Source organism: Aureobasidium namibiae, assembly GCF_000721765.1.
Source record: "Aureobasidium namibiae CBS 147.97 unplaced genomic scaffold scaffold_11, whole genome shotgun sequence".
NCBI lineage: Eukaryota > Fungi > Ascomycota > Dothideomycetes > Dothideales > Saccotheciaceae > Aureobasidium > Aureobasidium namibiae.
In genome coordinates, this window is record NW_013581198.1 from 572,440 (window position 1) to 595,678 (window position 23,239).

The window sequence follows — 23,239 nt, forward strand, 5'->3', positions numbered from 1 at the left end:
ACATGACTGGCAACCCATCCCGGCAGTAAGGCCTGAATGGCATCGCAGAGCAGAAACGAAACAACATCAACATTACTGTAAGTAGAAGTTGGATTAATATACTCTTCCTACCACCGTACCTCCATGTGCTTGATTGGCTGTAAATATAAGCATGGAAATGGGCTGGACGGTAAGCTATCACGACCCGTTGGAGCGCCTCAGTACGATCGCAGTCAGGGACTACTGATTCAATCGAGGTAAAATCATGGTGGTCAAAAGGCTTGCAACTCGATTCGATGCTTAGGCCATGCTTTTCGTTATTTGCATGATCTTATGCTACCGTCCTTCCGTGTTCATCATATCGTTTCTATCATCAAGCAAAGCTTCCTATCTCTCTCCCGTCGCTTCCATCTCTCTCGTCTCATCCCTCAGGCCAGAGTAGTCACAAACGACTTGGTCAGTGGCACACCGAGCTTCTTGCTGATCGTCTTCTTCTCCATATTCCTCACGATGCTAGAATCTCTCTTGCTGGTCGTGGCACTGCTACCTTGGCCCAATACAGTGAGACTCACAATATTGGCGTCAGTAGGGTAGCCAAAGCTGCCGCCCATTGTGAAAGTGCCGTTGACATAGCTGAAGGTGATGAGACTGGTTTGAGGCTGCTCGATGGCATCGCCCTCGTCCAAGTACAGAGTACCTTCTGCCTTGCCCTCGAGATCGGGTGCGATGATGAGGACAAAGTCTTGCTTGCGCAGTTCGGTGGTTGTGTTGGCTGAGTTTTCACGTAGAGGCAGAATGCTGCCGCCGCGGATGTGGGCTGTGATATCGGTGAAGTCGACGTTGTCGCGAGTAACCCAGTCGCCAGTGCCACGCACGGGCTCGTAGGTGAAGTAGTCGTAGAAGATGTCATCGGGGAGGTAGAAAGTGACGCTTGTGCTGTTGTCTTCTACGACAGGACTGACCAGGATACTGTCACCCCAGAAGAATTGGCTCTCGATAGGGAACGTGTTGGAGTCCTCAGGATAGACGAAGAACAGAGGCTGAACCACTGGCTTGCCGCTCACAGTCTGTTCATGGAAGTTTGTGTAGAGGTAATCGAGCAGTCTGTAACGTGTGTCGATCGCCTTCTGAGCGGCAACTGTGGTAAGATTCCAACGATAGAACTCTTGGTTCAGGGTACCGGACTCAGCATGATTACGGTAAAAGGGGTAAAAGGCACCAAGAGTGGCCCATCGAGCACACAGTTCGGGCCAAGTGTTACCGGCATAACCGCAGACGTCGCTGCCTACCATAGGAAGCTAACAAGAACATGTCAGTCCAAGAACCAGTCAGAAAGGTGCTGGGAGAAGACTCACCTGGAAGATGGCTGCAAACTCGAGCATCTGCGCAATCGATACTCTGTACCATCGCCACCCAGAAACGTTGTCTCCCAGCCAGTGACCGACGTGGCTTCCTGCTCCGGCAAAGGTACTGCGGGTGATGACCATTGGTCTTCTTGTAGGTCTACGTGCAAGCATGGCTTCTCGGCTGGCGGAAGACATCATGGTGCCGTAGAGGTTGTGAGTGTCATACATGGCCAAACCGTTTGCATGATAGAGATCGGTATCAATGGTCTTGTTTGACAAGCTTCCGGCATCGTTGTTGATGGTATATGGTGGGTCTATCAGGTTTCTGCCTGGCAGACCCAGGTGGGTGCCGGTGCTGTTTGACTGACGCTTGACCTTACGTGTAGCTGAGCCAGGCTGGAAGTCGGCAGGGAAGCCAGCAATGGGATAGCCTGCATTTGCTCTGACCTCTGGAGGGGTAGGAGGATAGCCATTGGAAGCAGCGTATCCAGATGGGTCGCTGCATGGCCAAGGACAGAAGTTACTGGCCTCATTCATGTCTTGGTTCCCGTCAGTATGGTTCTTGTAATGTCCAACGAGCCTCTAAACGCTTACCAATCCACAAAGCATCGATGTCGACACCAGTATCAGCATTGAAGAACGTGGTGAACTCGTTGGTCCAGTAACCCTGAGTGCTCGATTGGAACCAATCAGGGAACGCAGTGACACCTAGTGCTGTCAGTCGTGTCAAACTGGTCAAGAATTTGGTTCCGCTGCTTACCAGGCCATACAACACCTTGATAGATTGAGCCGTTGGCTCTCTTGAGGAACGCGCCTGCCTCGACACCATTATTGAACGCAGAGTAGTTGTAGTATGCCACGGCAGGATCGACCATGACGATGTAGGATTGCTGTCTTTCGTGTAAAGTAGAGACCAACTCTCGCATCTTGTTCAGCGGGAAACGTTGTGGATCAGTGGTGAAGACGTGTCTGGAGTCCATGTAGTCGATGTCAGTCCCTAAATCGTGTGTCAGTGAGCGTCTTTAGACTTCGTTATACCCGATACTGACACATGACTTCCAGAGGAATGCTAGCAGCACTGTAGTTTGCAACCACAGCAGCGACTTCATAGACATCTCTGTATCCGTATCTGCATTGATGGAAGCCGTGGCCTGTCGCCAAGATATGGTTAGCAAAGATAGTCTCCATTGAGAGAATCATAGGAAGTCTAACCCCAGTATGGCATTTGAGCCGGCAGTCCGACCACTTGAGCGTACTGTTTGGCGACTTCTGTGGGCGAAGGTCCAGCCATGAAGTAGAGGTCAACAATGCCACCGATCGTGTTGTACTCAAGGTATTGGCCAGTCTCTGCGGTGTTGTTGATCTTGATGTCCATGCCGTTGCTGTTCAAGAAGAAAACACCATGTGTGCCATCAGCTCCGCGATGATCGAAGTACACTGGGTGGTTTCCGTATAGGTTACTGCCTGCAGGGATGGAGTAAGCATCACGAGACCAGAGAGTGCGAGTGTAGTTTGTGGTGTTCAGCTATAGCCATATCAGTGGATGAATTCTCTGATAGTCCAATGTTGAGCGTACCTGGAAAGGGTCAGAGTGTTCGCCGAGTCCGTAAAGGTGAGGGTTCTCGGGAAGTTGAGTACGAAGTCTCAAGTACTGAGACTGGAAGACAAGCTCTGTTCCGGTGGTGTTGAACAGAGTTGCTCCACCACTGCGGCGGGAAACCGCAAATGAGAATGGATCATTGACAACTTCGAAGACAAGTTTAGTTGAAGCAGAAACATTTCCGTCTGCGCTGGGGCGAGGAAGAACTGATTCAGGGACCTGGTAGACGTTCTCGTCGGCATCGTAGATTTGAACATGAAGTCTATCTCCAGTCTGGTGAGTGATCTCGAGCTTTAGATTCTCGATGTCTTGACCGTAAGTGTTGCAGGCTGGACCGTTAAGAGTGAGGTCGGCCTGAGGTACCAGTCAGTAAGACAGGAATGATTTGGACGCAGTGCAGCACTCACAGTCAGTCCTTGGCTGGTCTGTTGAACATTTGACGCCTTGTATCCGGGACAACTCTCAATCGGCGAAGAGTTCTGACGAGGCACGAGGCCATGTGGGCTGGCGCAGATCTGTGTGACACTGACAGCAGCCAGAACCAACTGCGCAGTACGACGCAGAGTCATGATGGTGGTGGTGATGATGAATGTTTGGAAGGGAGTGAGGAACAGCTCGGATCAAACTTGCCTGCTCTCAAAGCTTACCGGGCATCAACAATCATTTATAGGAAGTGATTTACCATCGTCATCAAGTGAAGCTGCCCGAAGAAGGTAGCTACCTACGTGACTGCCTCTCCGAGGCCCCGAGTCCCGCATGCACTTGCCCCCGACCATACTTGCCAACATCGGACACTGCTGCGGGGAGATGTGATGCTCTATTGCATATCCCTTACTTGAAGCACATGATGGCATCTCCTGTTGATCCAATTGCTCACTCTCTCGGACCTGTTCTCGGTAGGAATGGAGAGAGGGGTCAAGATGCACATTGCACATCACCCTCGAGCTCCATCATCTGACCTGGCACATGCACGCGGCAAGACAGCAAGGACACGATTCTGCACTTGCCATGCGGGGATGTTTGTTTGCTGGAGAACCTTGAAAGGTGGTTTCAGATCAGGAAGGGATGCACGTTGTGCGGGCACTGCGGGGCATGCATGCGTGCTTTGTCGATCTTCCTACCTTCTACTTTAGCCGATTAAGCATCACCAAATAGTTGTATAAGCTTGGAAACAAGATCATAATCACGATGTGGAATGTCATCTCCAGCAGAAGCATCATTGTTGGGTCTGTAAGTTTGGTTAGGCATTTTGGTATGCCGGCTTTCCGTTTGTCTCCAAGATCTTGACTCGTTAAACATTACCGTCATCAAATCTTGGATCGTTGGTCATTTAGTCAGGCATGCTTCTTCTGATCTTCCTCCTGGCCCTTCATCACCCAAGCACTGGCCTTCTTAGCATGCTCCTCAGATTTCTCCTTTGAGCTCATAATCTCCTTCAATTTGAATTCGTCAGGAATGTTGACACCCTTCTGTACAGCAGGACGTGCGTTGATGACGTCCAGCCATCTCTCAATCTCAGGGAAAGGCTTGGTCTCAATACCAGCCCAAGCACCCCAGTTGACCCAAGAGAAGCAGGCAATGTCAGCGATGCTGAACTTGTTACCAACGAGCCAGAGTCCTTGGCCTGCCTTTTCTTGCTGAGCAAGACGATCATTCAAGACTTGGTAAAGACGCTTGGTCTCGGTCTGGTAGCGGTTGATGCCATACTCGATCTTCTCGGGTGCATATCTGTAGAAATGGTTCGCTTGTCCCTGGCGATTGGTAAGCATCTGGAATAACCTCCATGTTGAGAACAAGCTCTCGTACCTGCATTGGTCCAAGACCCGACTGCATCCAAACGATCCACTCGACAGTCTCCCAGTACTCATCACTGTCATGGTCGAAGCTGATCTTGTTGTCCTTGTCATACTTGTCGGTCAAGTAGAGGAGCATGGCACCACCTTCAAAGACACGCTTGTCCTTACCTGAGGTCTTGTCGACCATGGCAGGGATACGGCCGTTGGCTGGAACACATCAGTATCATAGTTGGCAGCACAGTGTTGGGGAGGGGCGAGCTTACGGCAGATCTTCAAGAACCATTCTTCTTTCTGCGTGTTCTTGGAAATATCGATCTTGTGGACGTTATATTTCAGACCTAGCTCTTCAAAGGCAATGTGCACTTTGTGGCCGTTAGGTGTGCCTGAATGTCGTTAGTGGTTGGCAATGACGAGGCGGAGTTCTTCGGATACCAGCGGTATAGCTGTAGACAGTGGTTAGTACTCGAGTAGGTTGAATAGCAACAGTAATCCCTCCAGAACTTACAGGTCAATGTTGGTGTTGGATGTCATGATTTCGTGTGTATACACAACTGAGTACTCGGACAGGAATGGAGAGATGAGGTGTATATGGTCACTGGTCAGAGTTGGGATTAATAATACAGAAGCAGACGTCATTCGGTATCATCAGAACGCCCATCACTTCATGTCGAGTAACCGACCCTGACCAGGGTCAAACACCTTCATCATCAATCCGGTCTTAGACTCTATGAATCTGTAGGTGTATTATCTTAGACTTCTGGTAAGCATGTTACCAATGTAGCCTTTACTTGGTGGTTGAGGCATCTTATTGGTACAAAAGTCGTTTGTTGATTTTATTGACATCCCAGACCGTGGGAACGTTGTCTGGCACAGGTGATTCGAAGCATAATCTTTTTGGAAACAATATTAGAGACCTGGATATCTACGAACTCAGCTTCATATCAAGGGCAAACAGGCGGATGGATTACTATCAATCGTTTCGCATCTTGACTACCGCATCCTATACACAAAACACCATAATATGCATGTCTCTCTCATCTCTACGCTCTGACCTCCCAACACCTAATCTTACCCTGCTCATTCGCGACAGCCAACCCATCACTCCCCGGCGCAAACGCAACACCTGTGATTCTTCCCAACGGCGTATTGCTAGTAGGCCAATTCTTGAACACCGTGCATGTAGGCAAATGCACAATCCTCAGCGCATCCTTCTTCCACCTCGATGCCATGACAAGCATCTGTCCATCAGGCGAGAACACAAGATGCGAGATGGGTGTAGTGAGATTATCGAGAGCGCGAGTAGGTTTAGGGACAGCAGGGATGGGGGAGGCAAGGGCATCGGTGGAGGAGGCAGAGGCGACGAGCCATGCGCGGCGATCGTAAATGTTGACCACACCGCTGGAACTGCCGACGGCAACCCAGCGATCTTTGCCGATGGGTGAGCCAGCGTTGCCATTGTCGCCGCCGAGGGTGATGGTGGTGGTGCCCACGGCGCCTTCGTCTTGCCAGCGAGCTACCGCGCGTTGCTCATCGATGTTCCACTCGGTGACTTCGCCGTTCTTGCCGGCAATACTCATACCGCGGCTGTCGCGCCACCAGGCAAAGTCTGCGATACCGTTGTTGCTTTCTACACGCACTTGACTTGCCCATTGCAATGTGTATGCGTCGAGAATATTGATCACACCGCCGCCCTTGCGAGCACTGCCGATGAGAGCCATGCTGCGACCATCAGGAGATAGCTTGAAGCGCTCCATGCTGCGCTGTTCGTGTTGATGTCCATAGACACGAGCGATCTTTTCCACTTTACCAGTCTCGAGGTTCCAGACGTGAAAGTAGCGGCGGCGGGCGGAGAGGAAGATACGGGGGTCATTGGGGTGGAAAGCGGTCGTTGTGAGAGGAGTCTTACGGATGTGCAGAGAGGTGAGAAGAGGATTGGCTTCAGGCGCAGGAGGAGAAGCGACGATGTGGTGGAGGTAGAGGGTTGATGAGGGACCGGAAGAGAGCAGCAGAGGAAGCTCGGGGTGGTACTGCAGCGAGGTGATGGCCGAGGGTTGGGTGGTACCAATGTCCTTTGTACGCTGGATATCGATGACTTCGGGTCGCAGCTTGCGCTTCTTCGTCTCTGTTCGTCGTACGAGGCCTCCTCCTTGTAGCAGCTTGCTCAGTGGTTCGGCTGAGATTTGGTCGTCGCCCTCTTCCTCGTCCATGTCCATGTCCTCGTCTGACTCAGCATCAAGATCGTCGTAACTGAGTCTGCGCTTCTTTCTGGGCCCTTTCTGGGCGGCTTCGACAGCCCAATCGGGGACGGGGTTGAGCATCTCATAACTGCATCCATATTAGCCATCTGTCGCAGCAAATTGTAGAACAAGGTGACATACTGTTTGCGCAGACGGCGGACGTAGTCTTTGCCAGAAATGACATCCTCAGCCTCTGTCCTCCTCAGCTTGCGCAGTCTCGGTACCGAGGCCAGCGACACAACCATCCTCTCATCGTCGCTGTCTTGCCACGCAGCTCCCTCGTCCTCTTCCTCCTCTTCCGTGACTGGCACAGGCTGCAGCTCAGTCGATGCACCGACATCAGTGAAGAACAAATCAGCGTCCGCAAGACCATCGTATGCCTGATCATCTCCAGAAGCAGCAGCGCCTTCGTCGGCAGAATCATCGCCATCCAGACCAGTCTCGAATCCAGCAAGTCCAGCTCTAAACCCCATGCTGTCGCCAAACACAGCTCTCTCCAACTCTTCCTCAACAGCGTCCTTGTCGTCCTCGCTCATGTCCATATCGTCTTGTCCAGCTGAGGCGTCGTAGTGCTCGAGATCTGACATGTCGCTGGCTGAATCGTCCTGCACAGGCGCTGACTTTTTACTTGGTGCGGCGGCCTTCCCTCTGACTCCATTCTGACGATTGTCCTTCTTTCCTTTTGTTCGCGCCATGTTGTGTGGTGATTTGTGGTGTGTTTCAAGAAATGTTCGGGTTCAAAAATCTCCATCCTCCAGACTCGGACATCGGAGGTCTGCAAAAAATCCCCGTCCTTATCGATAAGCTTTAGCTTTGAACTCGCTCCAGAAGAAGAAAAATAGGGAATAAAAGAAATATTCAGATCGGTCATTCACATATATTCGAAATGACAACCTTTGCAAGGACGAGAAGTCATGCTCAGACAGATATGAAATTACTATTGTGGGTGCTGCTCAAACAATCATACCGAGAAGCCTCGTGAATCTCTTCTAATCCTTGCCGCGACTCGAGCTCTGTTCGCTGTGCAGCTACTCTACTTGGAAACACAATATCGCCGTCCACCTGTGGATATGACATAACACATACAAGGAAAAATATTTCATAAACGACTGAAAACTGTCATCTCATCTAGATGAGAAGAGCTGCGGCTGCCATAACGACGGCATAACCAGAAAAGCTCATGATGCTGGCAGAGCCGGTGTAGGTTGTGGGTGACATAGGGTTTACTGACCCAGTACCAGCTGCAGTACCCTGAGGAGCAACTGGCGAGACATCGGTACCATTACCGTAAGGGCTGCTGGCGCTGGAGGCGCTGGACGCGCTGGTTGCAGGCGATGTAGCAGGGAGAGTGGCGGGGCGGATGTAGCCATTCTCGAAAGATGAGCCATCCTCAGGGCATTGCCAGTACTCAGCGCTGTAACCACCAGGCTTGCCTGCAGTCACACTGGTGAGAGCAGTGAAAGCTCCCCACTGAGGGAACTCGGTTTCATCGGCAGCAGGTACGATGGGAGACGATACAACGTTAAGCGAAAGATCGGGTACATCTGCAACAGCAACTTCTCCTCCATTGTACTTGGCCACTCTCCACTGAAGGTTCTTACGAAGGTATGGCTCGACGTGGACTGGGCGCATACTGCTCAACTCTCCACTCTGTTGCTTGGCAAGGAGAGCGGTGGTCAAGGGAACGGTACCAGTGATCTTGAGATCCATGTTTGCCATGTGGTTGTCATCGGAGGGCATGTTGGAGAAGACAGAGTAAGTACCGACAAGGTTGCGCGAGAGTTGGAGTTCCTCAGTAGAGTTGGAGGAAACATTACCCAGGAAGACATAGACGGCGTATGATCCGTTCATGGCGAATTTCTGCGACACAACGTTGCAGATGTACTCGTGGTGGTAATCGTCGGTACTGTTTGTGCCGACGGTCATGTTCGAGTACGGTGCGCCAGTCATATTGTCACGCTTCCACCAAGGGCTCCAGATATGGATAGGGCTGGATCTCCAGATGCTGAGAGGCTTCCAAGCTTGAGTTGCTCTGCCGGGCGCGGCGGGTGCCGGAGGTGTTGCAAGGCCATTGGGAGCTGGAGGTGCAGCGGGGCCATTGGGAGCTGGGGCTGGCGAGGGCGCATTGCGTGCAGGGGCCGAGGAAGAAGCTGCGGGTGCCTTGGAGGACGAATGAGCCGAAGTAGCTGCAGGTGCTGCCGAAATAACAGAGCTGGCTGAGCCACCGACATCGATGCTTGCAGAAAGATCGACAGGAGAAGAGTTCTTTCCGTAGAGCTTGTTGATAGCTGCACGAACGCTAGAAGCAGTAGCACCGTTCTGAAGCTCGGGGTAGGTGTAACCAAGTTTAGTGCAGTCGCGCACATCAGACGAAGTCCAGTTAGTGCCGGCCGTATCCTTGAAGAAGGGGGTAAGAGGTGAGTTCACATCGTTGACTGTTCCGGCAGGGTAGGTGAATGTGCTGCCGACTGCTGCGAGAGGTTGAACATAGCTGTCAGTGTGGATAGTCTGCCACAATGCGAAACTGCGGTCGACCATACTAGGAAGGATCAGTTTGCGCTACGCTGAAAACACTCAATTGTGTACTTACACGTGATGCAACCAGAACACAGGGTCAAAAGCAGCGTAGTCGAGGTAGGTCATGTGTCCGTTGTTACCAACACTCGAGTGAATACCATCGTGGATCGACTCAAGACTGTCGGCATTGGTCGAGCTAGCAGTGATCCATGCCGAGTCACCAAATTGATGGAAGTTGTTGTAGTTGGTGAAAAGGTTGTACAGACGGTCGCGGAAGTTCACCTGACTGTTGGCGAAGATACCGTTGAGCAAGTTGTTTTGACTGCTTGCGGAGTTATCCCACGAAGTAGGGTATCTTTTGGTAACGTCCCAGGATGCAAACTATTGAGAGTCAGAATGTGATGTGGAGACGTCGAGAAGCAGTTCTTACGGGATTGTAGACCATGTCAGAGACCGAGACAGGGTGGAAATCATAACGGAAAAGAGGGTTGGCAATCGTCTGCACACCAGTAGGAGTGGTGACAGTGGCCCATTGGTTGCTCAATTGAGTGGGGAAGGTCGAGCATCCGTTGCAGGGTGTTACAGCCCAGTCCCAGTAAGGGTAACGCCAATTTTGAGCTGCGGCAACGTACTTGTCTCTGGTAGCACCAGCGGGGAAAGATTGTGCAGCCTGTTGAACGTGCTTGTAGAGCTCTTGCTGTAGGCACAACATGATCAGCAAGAGATTCGTATGTCTGCGATACAACAACAAACCTCGATAAGAGCCAGGTAAGGTCGGTGCCACGGCAGGAACATGTTAGAAGTGTGAGTGCAGTAACCACCGCCATATCCAGGAGCAGTGCCAATGTTATCCCAAGGAACGTAAGGTCTTCCGTGGATACCTGGAAATGAGTGAGTTTGGGATCGAGGTCAGAGTTCTGTTCAGAATGAACATACCGGCAATCTGATAGTATGAGAGAGGGTCCGACTGGCTCACTTGCATGAAGCTGCGAAGACCGAGAAGGAAGACATTGAACATGTCGGGATACTGTTGCTGCATAACACGAAGTTCCATTCTAGGTTGAACACCGTTTCCAGTGACTCCAGTAACAGGAATCTTTCCTCCTGATTGACGGGCCTCGAGACGTCCAGCGTCCACGAGGTCGCCATCGATGTTGATCATATCACCCTCAACATCAGGTTGCATAGATGCAGCGACATGCTGCAGGGCCGATGAGCCCAGAAGAGCTGCACCAATGACTCCTTGGAAACGCATATTGAATTGTTGTTAAACGAGTGTGGTGTAGAGAAGAGAGAGGGATATTGAGACAAAAGTAGGCATACACCTTCTCGAGTCGTGTGTCTGCCGAAGGGTTGCCGTGAAACAGTGTCAAATAGGTTATGTGACCGGAGTTGTTTGACTTTTTGAGGTCAGAACTAGAAATATTAAAAGTAGATGGCTGGGGTTGAACGAGAGAATGCAAGGAAACGGAATGAGCAAACAAGGGAAGCTGCAGCAGAAAAGTCGCTCCTGTCAATCGAGAGAGGAAGAAGCAGCAGAGGAGGGATATGAATATGTATAGTAATAGACCTCGCGCTGAGATGGTGGTGGAGACCAAATAGTGGCTGACCTCCCGGAATGGATGATCGAAGATCATGGTAGCGTCTTGAAGACTGCCGCCAGGCACGCAGAGAGCACGGTGCGTATACGAACGTTGAGCATGCGGAAACCATGAGTCTCATTGCATGCGTACAACACTACATACGGGAGGCATGACTAGGTAAGTCTGATTGTGAGACGATGGTCGCAGAGTTAGCCCTTAGGCTGGACCACTTGTTCGTCACGCGTTCTAGGCAGGGTGGCTACCGGAATCGGACTTCTAGTGCGACCAGATCCGAAATGCTGCCTTTACCTGAGACGCGATGCGATACAAATGTAGCTAGTGCTTTTGGCAATAGTTGTTTGGGCGATGTGCAATGGAGGGAGTCTGGCGCCTGCTTGCATTGCAAGAGAAGCCAAGCTTGTGCCGCATCTTCCAATCAGCGAAGCCTCTTCTGGAAACTCATTTCGCTTCAGTGTTTCGAGGCTTGCCATCTGCTGGTTTGCTGTGTCGCACGACGAAACCGTGTTGGAAAAGGACGTCTGAGACACTTAACATTGTCAATCATGCCGTTTTGAGGTTCTGAGAGATGAATGATAGACCATCCGACCTGATTGTCCGCGCCTCTTCCGCTTTACCGCCTGTCGCACAGATCTATTCACTGAGGGCATCTATCTCTTTACCCTGATCTCCTCGAATTAAGCCAATACGGCTCTCGCTTGATCTTGACTTTCGAGGTCGACATGCCATAAATACACCCGGGAAGAATGTTCAGGCCGTCTGTGCTTTGAAGTCGTTGTTTCGTGCTTCTTTGTCAGCCCTCATGATTCCTCTTCTTCCGGGTCGCATATCGACAATTGCATCCTTCCGTAACCCTCGAGCAAAGTCTCCCTCGTGCGAAGCGCAAGGCGTAGAGTAATAACTGCCGACACTCCCTCCCTGGCTTGAATCCGACAGCAAGATCGACAAGGACTGCTTCGAAGCTAGAGCAGCCCACTTTTCTATCGCCAGGATCCTGTGTGGCGATACAAACGGTCAGGCCATGTATAGCATTCGAGGTCACATCCTTACGTGGTCATGAACAATGGATCCGCTTCTCCCAAAACTGCGAAACACGCAGAGCTTAATGGCTATCCAGTGTAGCGGGTCTCCGCGAACCGAGTTCGGGTCACCTGCCAAAAGAACGAGCGTAAAGATGGTCATGCAAGGAGTCGTGCTTCTCATCGCTACGACACCGCTCGTGGTAGAGGAAAAATACACGCATCGTGGCACTTACACACGTTCAAAAGAGCATGTGGAACACACATGGGTCGCAAATCACGCGAGATACTAAAACCTGACATACATTTGCTGTATGTGAAGAGTTCTGGTGGAAAAGTTGATCAATTTCTCGCTATAATGGAACCGGGAACGACAGTTGTGCTCAAGGCCTTGCTCATGCCGACAAAGAGTGATAATTCTTTGGTCAAGTAGACGATAATCCCAAACCATCTGAAGGTAAGCGGATCAACTCCCAGTGAACCTCTACCTGTGTTGCTATGCCGGCCTTTCTACCCGATGTCAGATGTGAGGCACTGTGACAGTTCGCGTCTGAATTTCGACGCACTGCTGAAGGGCGTCGATTCTCGCACCAACTTTGCGTACAAGGGTCCGGGAATAGAGCTCTGGATATCGCGAGGGAAGCATTTCGCGCTTGTCCATATCGACAAGATATATGGAGGCTTGTATCAGGTCCAAGTATGCCACGTCATGCCATCCAACAAGTCCCGGGATCAGCCAGCCGGGTATACTACGTCTGGCCTTCTCAGGGAAAATGCTGAAATAAAACAGCGGGTCCTGTTCTGGACATAGATGCCAAACAACGAACATCCACTCTGGAATACGTCTTACAAGCCATCGAGGGTCGATCTCGTGAATGGGTTCCCATCTAGAATTCGACGTGCTTTGTCAAGAAGTTCATCCGTCTTTTCGTTCTCGCCTAGAGGCCATTTCGTACTAGTATCAGCATAGACAGACTCAGCGCGAGCACGCTCATCCTTGGAATCATCTTAGCAGGGCCCCGTGATCAGGATTAAATCCCTTTCATTTGCGCTGCGAACGTACCTCAGCTTGATACCAGTCGTATAGGGCCGCAGCATAGAGGGCGTGGGCATGAATACGGTAAAGAGGTGGAAGCTCGATATAATTCAACATAAAGTCCAGCTCTGCGATACATTCATGGTTTCTTTCGTCGTTGAAGAGATTGGTGATTGTGTTGAGTCTCTCCCTCCAGTAGGTCGAATCGAAGAAGGATGCCATGATGGATGATCTGGAAGCTGCTATGTCAAGATGTATGTTTGATGTGCCTGCTAAGTCACGGAAACGATGCGCATGTAGATACAGGTTGCTGCTGAAAGTGAAGATGGCCAACAGACTGATAGTGAACAAGCTGTAACGATTAGCCCCAGTTTATTTGTATAGGTGAGCTTGCGGAGGATAGCTCTCGCTACAACAAGAATAGCAATTCCTTCGAGACTGCGCATAGGTTTTCCTCAGCATCCTATCGATTTGGCGCTTTCGAAGGTCATTCATCGTGGTATTCTTCTCCGACTCGAATGACTTGGAATAGTGACTCAACACGATCATGAGCTCTCCCAACCCAGCCAGTTCTCGAATTGAACCTAGTAAGAGGACATTCACTTAAGTGAAGACAATGCATACTATACGCGTATCAGTAAGGATTCGTCCGAGATCGTGTTTTTGCTAGTTGAAAACTATCAACTGACTGCTTCATTTGGCGCAAGTCGAGTGGGACATTTTGTAACCATACAAGCAATTTCATTGCTATAGCGATTTTTCGTTGGCTCAGAAAGCACCGTCAGACAAACAAGCCCGCTAAGGACGACATGGAAGTGAAGCGACGACAGAGAAGTGAAGCTACTAGAGCCAGCAAGATGCGATACTTGAGGGACTCGACATTTATTGTTCTGCATTAAACAACCGCACGACCTCGTATTGACCAAGAACACGGTCTTGATAGTGAAAGCCTTCGAAAGCGGCAAGTTGGCTATTATGATTATTCACTGTGTAGATGGTACGGCACATGATGAGTGTCGACGCTCCAGCACTTCTAGTTGTTGTTTTCTTCTTCAACGCCCTGCAACAAGCAGATGAGTTAATGAAAAAAAGAGATATAGCAATGAAATTGCTTGTATGGTTACAAAAATTCCCATTCGACTTGCGCCAAATGAAGCAGTCAGTTGATAGTTTTCAACTAGCAAAAACACGATCTCGGACGAATCCTCACTGATACGCGTAAAGCCCGTGCACTTGGATGCCAGAAGAAAGATGGAGCGTGAGGGAACGCAGAGTTTTATAGCTGGCTTGCGGCGGGATAATTATGTAAGCAACAAAGCTTGGCGTCGAAGACCGGCCGGGGGAGCGTGTTGGGCTGTCGCGTTACAGCGCAACAAGAATTCATGTGAACGAGGCCTCGAAGAACATCAGCAAGATAAATCATCAACTCGGCTCCGAGGCGTATACACTGCTCTCATCAATCACAGAGCACGTTGGCTCAGAGCACAACGCTACTACCAACAACCACTCGCCCAAATTGACCGGCGCATCGACGCGTCCTGCCTATGCAAGCCAGTATGGCGGACCCCAGCTACGGAGTGCCTGCGCAACTCGTCAGTCCATGTGTCCCCAGTCTCGTGAAGCCTGTAGACTGACATATAGTGAACAGCTGCCCCATGTTCATCTCATCTCCGGTCACAAATATCCCTTCTCTCCCCAACTCAGCATCGATGGCGCATACTCGTACCTCTTCGATGCCCCCAAGGTCGTCAAGCAGGTCGCTCCCATGTCATGGCAGTACATCTCTGCTCCTCAGGACGGCACCGTCTTCCTGACCTGGATCGGTGGTCGCATGCAGAACCAGTTCCCCACTGATGGGTACGTCTGGGTTGACCCCGAACAGCGCTATACTCAGGACTTTGGTGGCTACGTGTGTCGCATGCACTTCTTCATCTAGGTCGCAACTTGCTAACACGAGTCAGACATTGGAAATCGCCTTTCACAACAGCGGTTACCGTCCTGGAGTCGACACCGTCACCAGCCACAGTCGCAGACGATACCGCTTCATGTCAAAGAACCCTAGCGTCCACGCCCTCCCTCCAGACCCGAGTCTCTGGCTCGTTCACTACGGCCAGGCTGACCCCCAACACTGCTTCCCAGCATCTCAGCTGCCTCTATCGCACCAGTCGCGTCAACAAATGGCCGAACGCCAGTGGATCGAGTCCCAAGGCCGCCTCGATCGCCAGGACTTCATGTTGCACGACCGTGAAAAGTGGCCTCAGCTCAACATGCCCGGTCGCGCTGCTGTTCCTGGCGTCCCTGCCTACAACCAAAGCATGTACCAGCAAAGTCCTATGGCGCACATTGGCAACCCTCGCTTCTCCGGCAACTTCTACCAACAAGCCCAACAAGGACATACTGGCCCCTCGCCTGCGAAACGCGCCCGACAGCACCCACCTGCCCATGCTCCTGCATCGACCGCTGCTCTGATGGCCCAGGACACCAGCATCGAGGACGAGGAGAACGTCCTTCTCGGAGACTTGCTCGACCACCTAACCCAGCGCGACATCAGTCTGACCCGCTATATGCAACATCATGACTGGATGGACGAGGTCTACTCTTCACCTTTCGCTACTGGCAAAATCGTTCCGATGGATCTTGGTTTTGGCTTGATGGGCGAGCTGGCCGGCCTCACCGAGGGATTGTTCGACACCCCTAATTCGGCACTGGAGAAGTCTGAGTCCAAGTCTACGGATACGCCTGCTGAGTACAAGAAAGTAACTTCTGAGCAACTGCAAGAATTCGAAAAGCGCGTCCAGGCCCACAAGGAGAAAGAGCAGAACGAGATCACACGCATGAAGGAGGAACACGCCAGGCGAATGGATAGTCTGCGCAAGAGCAAAAGTCTGGTCAAGGCCGAGAAGAAGTTGAGAAACGCTTCGTGGAAGCCTTCAGGATCAGGCAATGAGTTCTGGAGACTGGAAAAGACAAACGACCAGGACGCCAACCAAATTGTCGAGCAGGTGGAGGAACTGCTTGGCGGATCCATCTCAGCACAGAAAGAGGCCACCATGATCAGTGAAGGAGGCTATCGCAAGGAAGAGAAGAGAACACCACCTGCAGACGCCGACATGGGAATGCAGATGGACGGTGCAGGCATCGATGCCACTCAATCTCTGCAGTCTGCTTCGGGTGCTCCTGCCGAACCTGCTCCTCAGGCTGAGCAAGTGCAATTGCCAACCCAGCATGCAGAACCACAAGCACCCCAGCAACTTCCGCAGTCAGCCGCCCCCAGCGCACCAGACTCCAATATCGAGAATCTCGAGACAATGGACACTGGTAACTTCTCACTACCGGACGACATGGAACTAGACACTGGTTTCCAGTTCGACACACCAAAAACCGATGTTCAGACACCTGGCACGTCAAACTGGCCCGGTCAGCCGCAGCAAGCACCAACACAACCACAACAACCGGCACAACCCAATGCAACAGACCCAACAAGTGGTGGCGACCTGTACGGTGCTGGTGGGGACGCCAACTTCGGTGACTTCGACGCAGGTGACGGCCTCATCGACTTCGAGGGCGGCGCCGGCGACGACATCGATTTCAGCATGGACAACTCAGCGTTTGGCGATGCCTTCCATGGTACTGAGGGCCATGGCGATGACGGAACAGGCGAAACACAGTAATTTGGTACTCTTTTACTGGACGAAATATAAATTATCCAGGGTAATCATCGATCTTCTCTCTCTTCCACAGTGACAAGCAATGAATGTGTATACTATTAAAATGCACAGTGACTTGTGAGATTATAGTGTGGCCATGGAAGGCCCCTGATTCGCCTCTCTCCGTGGACATGGCTGTGTTTCGAAGACTGTCGTGTGTTGCTATGGGCGCTAGCAAAGTCCCTAGCACACGAGAGATGCATATTTTCTACCATGGGCAGGGTATGTTTAGACTCAATAAACAGCTAAAGACTGATCAGATGTGAACGTGACGTAGAGACTCCACAAAAGACAATAGTTGTCATTCAAAACGCCTCTTCGTTCTATAGCAGTGTTTTACCTCTGATTACGCAAGAGATTTGATGGATTGGAGTCGTGTGTCAGTATCTAGATGCGTTGTTGTACTGTACACCTATGAGTTTCAACTCCATAGAGCGAACATTAACATGGTGGTTCTTCATCTCCATCTCTATCTTGCGACATAAAACTGCTCTATATAGATGATCCAGGAGCCACTTATCAAACACAGTCATAAGTCTAGCCATAGAGATAGGTCAAGATGATCTCTCTCGATGGACAGACCTCTGTTTCAAGAAATATTGTGCAATCCTGTAGTCAAATGTACTAGGGTAGCATATGAGGGAGATATATCTTTGTGACCAGGATATAGACAGAAGACAACAGAAGAAGTGATCGCTTGCAAAGGGACGATTATGAACAGGAGGATTGGAACGCCATCAGCAAGACAACTAACGACGAAGATCGTAACAAAGTTGGCAAAAAGGCTGCAAAGCCGCACATGCCATGCCACTCTTCCAAACACACGACCTCGAGCGGCATCGATACGAGCATACCAGGCGACATTGGTATGGGCCAGACTGACAGAGAATACTCCAAGGATATTCTTGCCAACCGCCGCAAGATTTCCCTCCGTCTTGGCAGCAGGAAGCGTGTCAGAATCCTACAAGACTTGTCATCAGATCTCGGTATCATCGAAGTCCATGCCATTTGACGTTATCTCGTAAATCCCAAGTACGTTGCTCTGGACATATCGATTGTTGGAGTAAATTTATTCGTGGTGGTACTGAGAAGCAAGATATAGTCATTGTATAGCTATTGTAAAGCATCTTGTGTGAGCTCTGTTTTCTTTTTGTAGCAACGCCTCACTTTGGCTGTCAGACCCCGTTCCTTCCCACTCTCGGCTCCAGCGACTAGAAATTCCTCAATTTGACCACTTCGAAGTCATCCAGCAAGTATATCAGCAGAAACTTGATCGTGTGTTTCATGCGTCTCAGACCATGTCGTCATCCTCGTCCTCATCCATGTAGCTTGCATAATCTCTGATCGGCATCTTTGGTCTTCTGGTGAGCTCAAAGTCCAGAACGTCACTTCTGGGCTCAATGTATTGTCGGGATACCCAGCTGACGGGCACTGCCGTTGGTTCCTCCTTACCGTCAGCGTTAATGAGGGTGGAGCGTAGGAAGATGAGTTGGTTGTTGCCATCTTGACGGCTGGGGATTCTGTCAGAGACGCCAAAAGCGATGATCTTGAAACAAGAAGCTGTGTAGGATGTCCAGAAGAATATCTGAGTTGCTTGCCAACGGAGCATCTCCATATACATGGCTCTCCCGAGATTGACCTTGGGCGAGCAGCTGGGGAAGGTGCTTATGTGCAGAGTTATGAGACGAGACAGTGAACGGATGCTGAACTGATATGCATCCCATGAAGGACTGTTGGTCCTCAGTATGCTGGAAGCAGGCCAGGCACAGCTGATTTGACGCAGTTTGCTTACGCTCAAGCAGAGACGTTGGAAGTCATCACTGGTCCAGACGTGTTCTTCGACCAAGTCCCCCGAAGCGTGGACGAGAAGCACATCCAATGTCTTACCATGCTTGATGATACCGTCAACGCTGGGCATGGACTTAACGCTTGTTAGATCTAGATAGATCTCCTCGACTCCCTCGACCAGACACAAGAAGTCGTCCAAGGCTGTCAAAGCATCATTGTCCAGGTTGTCATTGTGCTGGAACTCAAGGCAGCGTAGCTTACGAGGGAGGTAGGCACTCTTGCATAGCAACGACAACAATGCATCTGCGCCGGCACATTTGACGATACGCAATGCCTCAAGTTGAGTGAAGTCGATGAAGCGTCCGTACGAGTCTGCGCAGTGCCGGAGACCCACATCTACCAGACGGAGAGATTGGAGATGGGCAAAAGGCGGATTAGTGATCTGGGTGAATGGAAGGAGGTGACGAAACATGGTTCTGTTCACCAGTCCCGGACCTGATGGGGAGTCGTTGAGTTCCCTCGTGTTGTAATGAATGGACCCGTGGGCGAAGTTGGTGTGTATGATCAGTTCTGTCAGAGTCGACATCTTGGAGAGTAGGAATTGACCAAGTTCCAGGGAGGGCAGAGAGTCGGGGTAGATAGCAAGCTTTTGACAGTTGTTGTAAATTTCCGCATGGTCACTTGCCTTGGCTTCGAGATTCTCAATAGCGTCCGCTCCGTCCACTCTGAAGGCGGTAAGCCATTGGAGTCGCTTTTGGCGATTGAGGAGAATGATGAAAGTCTCTTGATCGAAGGCAAGCCAAGGAGACCACTCAAAGTCTTCGAGAACGTTCTCGGGCAAGAAGTCGATGAGCATTCGAACGACAGTTTGAACGCGTGAATTGTCAGCTTCAGGAAGACCGTTGTGCAGGGGATTGAACTGGATACGAAGGATCCTGATGTGCTTCAATCCAGCATTGTTTGGGTGTAACATAGCGCTCAGTCTCAGATCAGATCTTTTGCCAATCTCGAGGCTGACAGTATGGTAGAGTTCTTTGGCAGCGACATCATACAGTCGCTTTGAAGTACGACAGAGCGATTTGAGATCTGATGGTCGAGAGATCTGATCTTCGTTAAAACTCTGTGATCATAATCGTGACACGTGTGAACAGTGAACATACGTGCTTGAGAATGTTGGTTTGCAATTCTGGAGTCAGCTCGTTGAGATTCAGAGCACAAGAACGGACATCTTGTTCGCGGTGGGAGTGACCGTTCTGGGTCGGTTTGGTGGTGTTTACCACCTTCAGCTCAACCTGACCAGCCATGTCGTTTGGTGCGGATTCAGTATGGGCTGCGAAGGCAACGAGAGTGACGTTGGTAGCTAAATTGTTCCGAGGATCAGGTCGAGAAGTCGAAAGGCTGTGCGTGTCAAGAACGGAGGCGCGCGCTTTGGTTGGGTTGGTGATCAGTCGTCGCAGCCTCGTGCATGCAAGAGGCGCGGGCTGCATGAGGTCGCCGCGATCAGCCCAGCGGTACCTCACCCCGGAGAATGAGCGACGAATAACAACCACTCAATTCGAGACCAAGCAATGAACAGTGAACCAAATCTTCAAATCAGGTCCAGTAAGTTGAACTTCTTCCGAATCAGTGCCGTCTTTACATTACTTACCCTTCCTGGCTTTCGAAGTCACGGCCTCAAATGTCTTCACCACTTACCATCATCGTTGGCTTCGTGATGCTACGCCTGGTTGAAGCCCTCGCATAGAGACAGCGTGACGGCTCGATCAATTGGACTGTTCCTCCCGTCTACAACTCCGAGCTGAGTAATTGCAAACGAAGCCGGTGCAAGAGACACGTCGACATCCCGAGAGACTCTTCCAGAGTGGCGCGAAAGTCAGTCACAAAAAGCGAATTTGAGTATACTGACCATCCTTCCGACTGGTCCGGCTTCATATTCAGAGCAACGTCTGACCATCCAAGACAGTGTAAAACCGGAAGCCGCAGTCTCAAGATTGGCTAATTGTCGAGCAAGCGAGTGGTAACTCGAGAGAACTTTGAAGCCATAACGACAAGACACTCTCTGACGATACTACACCAGCCAACATATATACACTGGGCGGATCCAGGTCCAACTAGATGGGATAGTTCCTGAGTCAGGTGGGTCCAAGGCATTGGTAGAATGGAGAGGAGAAAAGACGAACAACTCATTGCTTGAGCGGCCGCTTGGGTCAATTATATGCCATCACGAGGCCAAAGAGGCTTTCGATCGCACACACGATGCTTGATTCCTGTGACGATTCAGGGCCTGGAGTCGAGGTCCATCATGATCCCCCTCCCGTCTGAAGTCAGGGATCCGAAGTCAGGGATCCACTGGTAGGTTTCTCTCCAAAATGCTGAGAGGTAATATGCACAGTCTCGTGACAAGAACACGATTTCTTGAACGCCCAGACTGCATCCAGGAAATCTTTGAACCAGTCAATCAATCCAACAGAGAGGCGCCGATCGCAAGGAGAAGTCTTTGGTGTGATTGTCCCCATGGGGATCCCCCTGGAAATGTCATTTGAAAATACATCCAGGGAAACACGATGTCAGCGTCTCTGATTGGCTGTACTTCCGAGTATTCCGAAGCTAGCTGGTTGAAGCACGACCAGTGCGACCTCTGCTTGTTGCTTTGCGTTTGCTCTCTGCTCTCTGTTCTCACTCCTAGCGTCGTCCGTGTCCTGGAAAGATGCTCAATACATATATCGTTCGTATATGTTGTCGTGGTGCGTCAATGGATGTCGACAATCCGGGAAAGCTCCAAAGTCAAGAGGCAAGCTGAACGGTGCCGCCACGGCGCCACGCCTCCAGTGTTTCGTCGTTTGGGATCGCAGCGCCCCTGTGATAGACAGGAGGGTGCTGCGTCAAGCTGAGACTGGCCTATGAGGGTGGTCAATTGGCGCTGCGGTTCCAGGCGTCAGCGCTGAAGGGGGGAAATTAGATGTTGGTGCAATCTAACATACCTCACCTACTGGTCGTGTTTAACGGCACCAAAAACGGCCAACTACATGTTGCCAAACCACGGTCGCCGTACTCATAAAAGCCAAGTCACACTGCGTGCCAACTTGCAGGTATCAGTCTATTTTCATCTCTTGGTTCGTTTCATACAATCACTCTCGCCCAAATACCCCGGATTGTCTGCGTTTGCGTTCCTTCCGGTACCTTCTTTACTGTCAGCATCCCTTGCATCCACCGTTTCTTGAATTCTCTCAAATCCGCTCAAGCTCTCTCACGCGCATCTGCCACCCACACTCCCTACATTCAATTCTTCTCCCACCAGTTTCACAATGCCTTCCATCCTCAAGACTGTTGCCGCCATCGCTGTGCTGGCCACTGCCGTGACCGCTCAGTCTGACACCACGCCTGTCACCGGCAAGCTGGGCAACGCTACCGTTCAGAGCAACAACCCTGCTGGAGTTGCTTACATCGCTACTCTTAGCGCAACCAGCAAGAGCAACATCTCAGGCAATGTTCTCGCGCTGACCAGCTCTGACAACACCGGCGTCAACTTCCAGATCGCCTTGACTGGTCTGCCTTCCGAAGGTGGTCCCTTCTGTATGTTGCACACCCCGCAGACCTGTATCTTGCGCAATGCTAATTGAACATCTCAGTGTACCACATCCATGATTACCCCGTCCCCAGCGATGGCAACTGCACTTCAACAGGTGCTCACGTCGATCCCTTCGTCCGTGGCGAGGCTCCTCCTTGCGATGCTTCCCTTCCCGAAACCTGCCAGGTCGGTGATCTGTCCGGCAAGCACGGCAAGCCCACTAACGAGACCTTCTCCGCGACGTAAGTCACCTAGATCTGTATGCCAATTGTTACACCACTGACACAGCAGACAGCTACGTGGACAAGTACGTCTCCACTGTCGCTGGCGATGGCGCTTTCATGGGCAACCGCAGCATCGTGATTCACTTCGCCAACAAAACCCGCATTGCATGCGCCAACTTCGTTGATTATACTAACGGCACCTCTGGAGCCAACGTCTCGACCTCGACCAACGGATCTTCAAGTGCTTCTGGCTCGTCCACCCGCTCTGGCTCATCTGCTTCTGGCTCTGCCACTGGCAGCAGCAGCGGTTCCAAGACCAGTAGTTCGGCCATCTCATCTAGCACCGGTGCCGCTTCTCAGATCTTCGCCAACAGCGCTCTGGTCGGTCTCATTGGTGGCGGTGTTGCTCTCTTCGCCCTCTAAGGTGGTGAAGCATTTTTCCCTGATGAAAAGGTCATGGTGACTCTGCATGGCCCTCATGTCTTTTCTGTACTTCTATAATTCCCCCTTGAGCAAACAGGCTCCTTTAGCTACTTTGATATGGTACGGCGTTCCGGATGGACGTTGATCGAAAAATGAAATTCGCTTCTTCTCATCACTTGTCGTATGTTTAACAATTGCTAGGGTCATTTGACACATAGGCTCAGTCGAAACAACTGACCTATTCAAGCAACTCAATGGTCAATCCATGCGTCTCGTCGTCGCTCTCATACCGTACGCGCCTATTCACCTCGTCGTCGTCCTCGCCGCTTGATATTGTGCCTCTTTCGCTCTAGATTTAGCCACCTCGTTAGAATAAAGCGCACCCGTAAGACCGACGC

At 51.0% G+C, this 23,239-nt stretch overlaps 9 protein-coding genes across 9 annotated transcripts; 3 read left to right on the forward strand and 6 right to left on the reverse strand.

The window, feature by feature from the left end:
* Nucleotides 1-407: 407 nt before the first annotated feature.
* M436DRAFT_49212 (alpha-glucosidase) lies at nt 408-3,494 on the reverse strand (the record flags this gene model as incomplete). Its single annotated transcript, XM_013570698.1, has 8 exons — nt 408-1,277; nt 1,335-1,864; nt 1,920-2,033; nt 2,086-2,322; nt 2,375-2,476; nt 2,538-2,850; nt 2,902-3,279; nt 3,333-3,494. 8 exons carry the CDS (start codon nt 3,492-3,494, stop codon nt 408-410), a joined length of 2,706 nt encoding a protein of 901 aa, XP_013426152.1.
* A 765-nt stretch (nt 3,495-4,259) lies between these two features.
* M436DRAFT_83022 (glutathione S-transferase GstA) lies at nt 4,260-5,252 on the reverse strand (the record flags this gene model as incomplete). Its single annotated transcript, XM_013570971.1, has 5 exons — nt 4,260-4,676; nt 4,732-4,928; nt 4,985-5,104; nt 5,154-5,164; nt 5,227-5,252. The coding sequence occupies 5 exons, from the start codon at nt 5,250-5,252 to the stop codon at nt 4,260-4,262; spliced, it is 771 nt and encodes a 256-aa protein (XP_013426425.1).
* Nucleotides 5,253-5,761: 509 nt separating this feature from the next.
* Nucleotides 5,762-7,494, reverse strand: M436DRAFT_49910 (WD40 repeat-like protein; the record flags this gene model as incomplete). The annotated part of the gene is made up of 2 exons (XM_013570832.1): nt 5,762-7,046; nt 7,100-7,494. 2 exons carry the CDS (start codon nt 7,492-7,494, stop codon nt 5,762-5,764), a joined length of 1,680 nt encoding a protein of 559 aa, XP_013426286.1.
* Nucleotides 7,495-8,086: 592 nt separating this feature from the next.
* M436DRAFT_49211 (Di-copper centre-containing protein) lies at nt 8,087-10,637 on the reverse strand (the record flags this gene model as incomplete). The annotated part of the gene is made up of 6 exons (XM_013570697.1): nt 8,087-8,917; nt 9,188-9,497; nt 9,549-9,856; nt 9,906-10,172; nt 10,229-10,356; nt 10,412-10,637. The coding sequence occupies 6 exons, from the start codon at nt 10,635-10,637 to the stop codon at nt 8,087-8,089; spliced, it is 2,070 nt and encodes a 689-aa protein (XP_013426151.1).
* Nucleotides 10,638-12,941: 2,304 nt separating this feature from the next.
* Nucleotides 12,942-13,353, reverse strand: M436DRAFT_83025 (uncharacterized protein; the record flags this gene model as incomplete). Its single annotated transcript, XM_013570972.1, has 2 exons — nt 12,942-13,091; nt 13,159-13,353. 2 exons carry the CDS (start codon nt 13,351-13,353, stop codon nt 12,942-12,944), a joined length of 345 nt encoding a protein of 114 aa, XP_013426426.1.
* Nucleotides 13,354-14,731: 1,378 nt separating this feature from the next.
* Nucleotides 14,732-16,217, forward strand: M436DRAFT_49743 (DUF1750-domain-containing protein; the record flags this gene model as incomplete). The annotated part of the gene is made up of 2 exons (XM_013570801.1): nt 14,732-15,040; nt 15,093-16,217. Coding segments are annotated over 2 exons (1,434 nt in total), but the record flags the coding sequence as incomplete, so codon positions are not given.
* An 834-nt stretch (nt 16,218-17,051) lies between these two features.
* On the forward strand, nt 17,052-17,850 carry M436DRAFT_64914 (uncharacterized protein; the record flags this gene model as incomplete). Its single annotated transcript, XM_013570884.1, has 2 exons — nt 17,052-17,060; nt 17,509-17,850. The coding sequence occupies 2 exons, from the start codon at nt 17,052-17,054 to the stop codon at nt 17,848-17,850; spliced, it is 351 nt and encodes a 116-aa protein (XP_013426338.1).
* Nucleotides 17,851-18,129: 279 nt separating this feature from the next.
* Nucleotides 18,130-20,113, reverse strand: M436DRAFT_64915 (uncharacterized protein; the record flags this gene model as incomplete). Its single annotated transcript, XM_013570885.1, has 2 exons — nt 18,130-19,746; nt 19,787-20,113. 2 exons carry the CDS (start codon nt 20,111-20,113, stop codon nt 18,130-18,132), a joined length of 1,944 nt encoding a protein of 647 aa, XP_013426339.1.
* Nucleotides 20,114-21,946: 1,833 nt separating this feature from the next.
* M436DRAFT_10515 (Cu,Zn superoxide dismutase-like protein) lies at nt 21,947-22,841 on the forward strand (the record flags this gene model as incomplete). The annotated part of the gene is made up of 3 exons (XM_013570622.2): nt 21,947-22,199; nt 22,256-22,436; nt 22,490-22,841. Coding segments are annotated over 3 exons (786 nt in total), but the record flags the coding sequence as incomplete, so codon positions are not given.
* Nucleotides 22,842-23,239: the final 398 nt, after the last annotated feature.